Raw genomic sequence first — 6000 nt, 5'->3', positions numbered from 1 at the left:
ATTCAACAAACAATTCTTATAAAGTTGTATATAGATATTTGAGAAGAAAAACAAGCATAAATCCTAACCCCAAGCTAAACCCTAATAACAAGTAAAATCTATAACCCTAAACTATGCCCTAATAACAAGAAAAATCATGGAAAAAGAAAACCCAACGAGGTTTTGATCAAAGAAAAGATAGGGAGCGTACCTTCACAGATGGAGGAAACTGTTCGTCTTATACAAAGAGAAAACTAGGGCATATGCAGAGAGCATTTGATGAAATCTTTTTTTGGGGGGAGGGGAATGTTGGATTTATTATGGTCTTTGTTATATATACCTCTCACCTGAAAACCTACCAAAATTTATCGCTCAATGAAATCCTTCCAAATATATGAAATTTTTTAATACACATAACTTTTTTTATAATTCTAATTGAATACACCCATATTTGTATGGACTTTTTAAAAGTTAATACAAGTCTGAATTAAATACACCTAGACTTGTAGAAATTCTTTTAAAGTTCATATAAATCCAAATTAAATACACCTGAATTTTAAAAATCTTTTTAAACTCTCTAAAATCCTAATTGAATTCAACCCCTAAAGATTCTCTCATCTCTCAGTCTGTGAAATTCTCCCTCTACTCCCTCTCCTCCACTCCACATGTGAGTCGCCTACACCTTTTTTCTTTCTTTTTTTCTTATTCTACTACTCTTCCTTTTATTGTAATTTATTTCAAAGATTGTCTATTTTTTATTTGATTTAGGGATTTAGAAATTAAGGGCTTTTTTTTTTTTCCAATTAATCTGTAATCTAGAGAATTATGGGCTTATTTTTTTATTTTTTTTGGTGTGTGTAGAGGTTATGTTATTAAATTATTAGTAGCTAATTTTATGGTCGATAGCTGGTTGTGATTTGTTTGAGTACATGTTGGGACTTCGTGTGTATTAATATCTAGTAAATAATATAAGTGTTTAACAAGTTTATATACAACTTTGGAAATTTCATAAAACAAATTATTTTAAAAGTTAGCCCAAATTATTTTTGAATCCTAGATTCATGCATGCTTAGTAGTATTTTTGTCTCCGTTGTTGGAAGATGTCTAAACTCATATTGCTACTCACCAAAAAAAGAAGAAATTGCAATTGATGTAATCATCAACTACATTTGGCTAATTTTGTAAGAAATACAATCTACTTGACATTCTTCTTTCGAAGTTTTGGGTAACTTATGATACTTATAGAACTCATTTCCATTTTTCCTACTTATAGTGACGGTCTGGACAGGGGCATGCAATATGATTGCCCTGTGCCCACTATCCAGGGGGCCCAAATTTTTTTTTATTATATAGAGGTATATTATATTTATTATATATTAGACCCTTGGCACATTCTCACGCATGTGCCAATTGGTTTTATTTTTTATTTTCCTGTTTTATTTTTAAAATTAAGAAAAGATAACATGGGTAATTATGTTCCATAAAAGTATGACATATTATCTGATTTTATTTTTAATTTTAATTTTCTCTGCCTTTTGCTTTATATATATAGATTATTTTTATATTTTAAAAAAAGTAGTGGGCCCAGGGCAATCGTATTGATTGCAAATTTGGAAGTTTTAAGTTTGCTATTGTGGAGGGGGATTTCTCAAATTCCAAATTATGTTGTTCTTTGTTTATTATATGAAGTATTAAATTTCATTGGATTTCCTTGTACTATTTATAATTTTAAGTAGAAATGATTTCTGAAAAAATAACAATCTAGAAGTCAAAAAAGAAAAAGAAATGATTAAATTGTTACAAATATTTATTTTGTTTATGCATTAGATTTGAATGTATCAAGCGTAGCCTCTTATTTTAGATTTTTATATATTGAAATTTGAATTGATACAATTTATTTGCATTGAATGTTAAATTTTTAGTTAATTCAAACAAGTTAAATCTTGATTGAAAAATGAGAGTGGGTTTAGCACTTGAGTGGAAAAAAATTTATATATATAGGGGCCTAATTTTTTACATTTGCTCCTGGCCTTGAAAAATTCAGGACTAGCCCTGCCTACTTAAAAGTAGTTCTAGCAGTTCCTTTTCTCATGGCAAAAGGTCCCCTGTGCTACCAAAACACATCCCTCCAAGAAAATCCAGCTTTGGTAGGAGGTGGGATCTACTAAGACTGGGCATGCTCGAAGGCATGATTAGCCTGAACTGACCTCAGCCAAGTAAAAATTAGAAGAAAAAAAAGAAAAATACCAAAAATTTCAGATTTTTTTATTTATTAATCTCATACATATAAATAAAATTAATCTCATATCAATAGTAATTGTCCTTTTGGGGGGAGGGGGGGTAAATACTATCAGGTGTCTCCACACCTGAATGGTGGAATTAATCTCCGCTTAGGGTTCATTACCTCTCTGCCATAAAGTCTTCCAACGTGGTTTCAAACCCTACTATTGAAACACTAAGTAGCCAACTAGAGATGACAGTTTGCCAACCGCACTATACCTTATGATTGAATAGTAATTATCCTTAAGTTGCCATAACAATATATAGAAAAACCAAAAAGAAATTTAGTAGGTCATATATTATTCATGTAAACAATAACCGCATTACTTTTTTTTTTTTTTGGTCAACAATAACCATATTACTTGCTCTTGTCAAACAATCAGAATTCAGAAACAGATCCATGATCTTTTTTATTTTCATTTTATTTTCACTTTTCTTTTGGTGAAAAAGAAAGAAGGGTTTACTTGCATGAAAAGAGACTTCTAAAAAGCCCCTGTGAAATTTAAAAGATAACGAAAAGGTAAACGGGCTTTTGGGTGCTGAGCGGGTAATATTCAGTTGCAAAAGCGCAGCATCATGCTCATGCAAATTCAACGGCTCATAAGCCACCGATCAAAATTATCGGATAGACACTGATTTACAATTGACATCACCAACTAATCACTGCTAGACCGTAGAAATTAAATTATGCCGATCGAGCAGAGGATCATTATCAGAACGTCGGAACGACGCCGTATGTCTCGGCAATAAAGGCCCCCTGAGCCGAGCCGTAGATGTTATCGACGGCCTCGATTTCGGTTTCAGTGCGTTTCGCGAACCGGCCTTTGATTCTCGGGCGAGTTTCGGCATACGCTTTCCGCGAAGCGTACCGGATGGTTTTCTGGAACTTTCGGTTCTTCCTCTTCTCTCTGTACCTCAAAACCCTAGCCTCCCGATCGAGTCCGCTGAGCTGTGTGGCCACTTGGTTCGCGGTGCTCGCCGAGAACTGTGCGCTGGGATCCGAAACGGTATGGCTCGCGTTTCGGCCGAAAGGATACGATATATCGGAGATGGAGTTTCCATCAGGAACAACTCCAACTTCCATGGACGACGAGGAAACCTGGAAACAACAAAGAAAAAGCCCAAAAAATCAGTACAAATCTCCGAAATTTCGGAAATTGATATATTTAATTTAATTTAAATACGTACGCTATGGCTGAGCGACTGAGTTGGATAGCTGAAGGAAGAAGAAAGCTTGCTTCTGCAAAAATCAAGGTCGAAGCAATTTTGCTCGGCAGAGACGCGGTTGATGTTGAGTGAAGGGGGCGGTAACGGGTCGGGTTGAACGGGAACAACACTGTCCGTACCCGAACCCGAAATATCGTGGTGGATCGGGTTCGGGTAATCGAACTCCAGCAACGAGTCCATTTCGGGGAGGAACAACTCGGAGGACTTGATGATATCCGGAGCAATATCCATCTGGAGCTTCGAGTTGAAATTCAAGTTCGGGATAAGCCAGGTCGACGCCGCGTCATTTTCATCGTCTTTAGTGTGAGACGGAACGGCGCCGTTTGGGAGTAGGAAATTGAGGGAGTCGACAGAGGAGGCGGACTTGACGATGATAGACTCGGCCGAGTCGAAGAACGGCTCGACCGGAACCCGGTCGTGGCGGCGGGCGAGGGGGTTGGCGGAGTGGATGTCCGCGTCGCACGTGACGCAGAGGGCTGCGGCGTCGGCCTTGCACGTGACTGACGCCGGAGCCTGCTCGCAGACCTCACACATCCAGACGCGCTCGTGGCGCGTGGCCAGCTTGTTGGCTGCGTGGATCTTGGAGTCGCAGGTCAAGCAGAGGAAAGCCGAGTCGGCTCGGCAGAACAGCGCCGCGGCGGAGTTCTTGCACGAGTCGCACGGCTTCGCGACTAGGCCGCCAGCCATTGCCCTCCAACCACCGGTTTGGATTCCCATGGATGTCCTCAAAACGACGTCGGGGCACGCAGCTTGGTTAGTTGCTGTGGAAATGCTGTGGACTTGTGTAAGAGAGAAGACTCTGGTGTCTGTGTAGGCTGAGGCCTAATGCAAGTGGTGATGTTATTAGGCTTGCTATCTTCTATCTAAAGGGAAAATCTGGGTGTTGACCAGTAAAAGAAGCACACGTGGACGACTCTCAGCCACGCACAATTTTGATAGACAAATTTGGTATTTTGATATTTGTTATAAGGAAATTACATCATACAAATACAATAATAATTGTATATTTTGTGTAAAATAATTAGTAGTTGTCATGTGTCTGTGCCGACCAGGGAGAGCTGGGACCCGGAGTGGATGAAGAAATGGGGTACTCGGGAGAGGGGAGTAAATTTCATTCCATGAAAGTATCAAATTTGAACAAGCTATACTTGGAAATGGCTTTGATTTGTAGACTAATAATTTCATATTTCAAACGATAAAAAGTCATTGCCTACATTGTGAAAAATTATGAGACTCTAACACCAAATCATAAGTAAACGGATTTATTAATTATTTTATTGAAAAAAAGTACAAAATTAACAATATATCACATAAATTAGTGGAGAAAACTCTGGACGCTCTCTCATTCTGTGAGTCCCAAAGAAAAACTCCATATAGGGAGGAAGAGAAAGAAGCGTCATTGCCCCTCCTCCCCTCATTTTCTTCTCGCTTTTTTCTTTTGAGTTAGTAAATAAGTCCACTAAGCATTTTGAATAAGAAGCCTTTTATGATGATTTCTTCTAAGCCATATTTTGATTGAAGTTCCCCATCACCACTTTGAGGCATTCTCAAACAAATCATTCTCCCAAAGCCTGCTCTCTAACACTGATCATGTTCTCTAAATTTGGATCTACACGTCTTCAACGAAGGTTGATGCAAACTACCTAATAGTTCTTTGTCAAGGTAGTTGTTTTCATTTATTTGTTCGCTTTTATACGTAAGTAGATCGTTGGGAAACCATATTTTTCCCAAATATGTTACGAATACGGTGGTGAGTGTGGCTACGACGGTGCTTCTTCAGTTAGTGGTGGTAGGGTTCGTTTAGGCTCATGTGTTGCTTTAGGGTTTCGGTTATATTGGGTATGTGGACTTTGTTTAGGCTTATGGTTAATTATGGTGATGTGGGATAGTAGTTTTAGTACGGATTTTGTCAATTGTTAGTTTTGTTTTTAACATCTTAGTTTGTTTTCCTCTTGGACTTTGTCATATTAATGTCTTTGATTGTACTGTTAAAATTTATCTTTATAAAAAAAAAATAAAAATACATCATATCACGTATTTCTAGATGCTACTTTGATGAGTATTTTGGACCTTGTATATACTAATGAATAATCTGTGTGAGCATCTAGTATAATAAGTGAAGTTTACCCTTCTTCTTTTTTTTGGGTACAACGAAGGTTATTTAAGAATATTTTCAATGCACGAAAAACTCAGATTGTTCCTACTCATATATATCATTTGTAAACATAATATTAAAATTAAGTTTATATTACATTAAGTAGAATAAGATAATTAATCGATTGAATCACCTCTAATGTATATTTGATTTGTTAAGTTATGAGTTATTAGATTCAAATCATCACCGAATTATTGAATTAAGAATTTCAATTCATATCCCATTAACTGCATCATATTCAAATTAGTGTGATGCGGTTTGTTTTTAGTATTGTTATCTAATGAAGTTTCTATTTGATAAAAAAAACTGCATCATATTCAAATTAGAATCTAATTCATTGACATGTCTAAAATTATCCG

General features: G+C 36.8%; 1 protein-coding gene across 1 annotated transcript; it reads right to left on the bottom strand.

Moving 5' to 3' along the window:
* Positions 1 to 2644: 2644 nt before the first annotated feature.
* On the bottom strand, positions 2645 to 4319 carry COL5 (CONSTANS-like 5). Its single transcript, XM_008225311.3, has 2 exons — positions 3448 to 4319; positions 2645 to 3358 (listed from the first exon to the last, which is right to left on the bottom strand). Exons 1-2 carry the CDS (start codon positions 4201 to 4203, stop codon positions 2972 to 2974), a joined length of 1143 nt encoding a protein of 380 aa, XP_008223533.2. The 5' UTR covers positions 4204 to 4319; the 3' UTR covers positions 2645 to 2971.
* Between the last annotated feature and the right edge of the window lie 1681 nt (positions 4320 to 6000).

Source organism: Prunus mume, linkage group LG2, assembly GCF_029339155.1.
Source record: "Prunus mume cultivar Tortuosa linkage group LG2, ASM2933915v1, whole genome shotgun sequence".
In the NCBI taxonomy this organism is placed as follows: domain Eukaryota; kingdom Viridiplantae; phylum Streptophyta; class Magnoliopsida; order Rosales; family Rosaceae; genus Prunus; species Prunus mume.
This window is presented reverse-complemented; position numbering and strand designations above follow the sequence as displayed.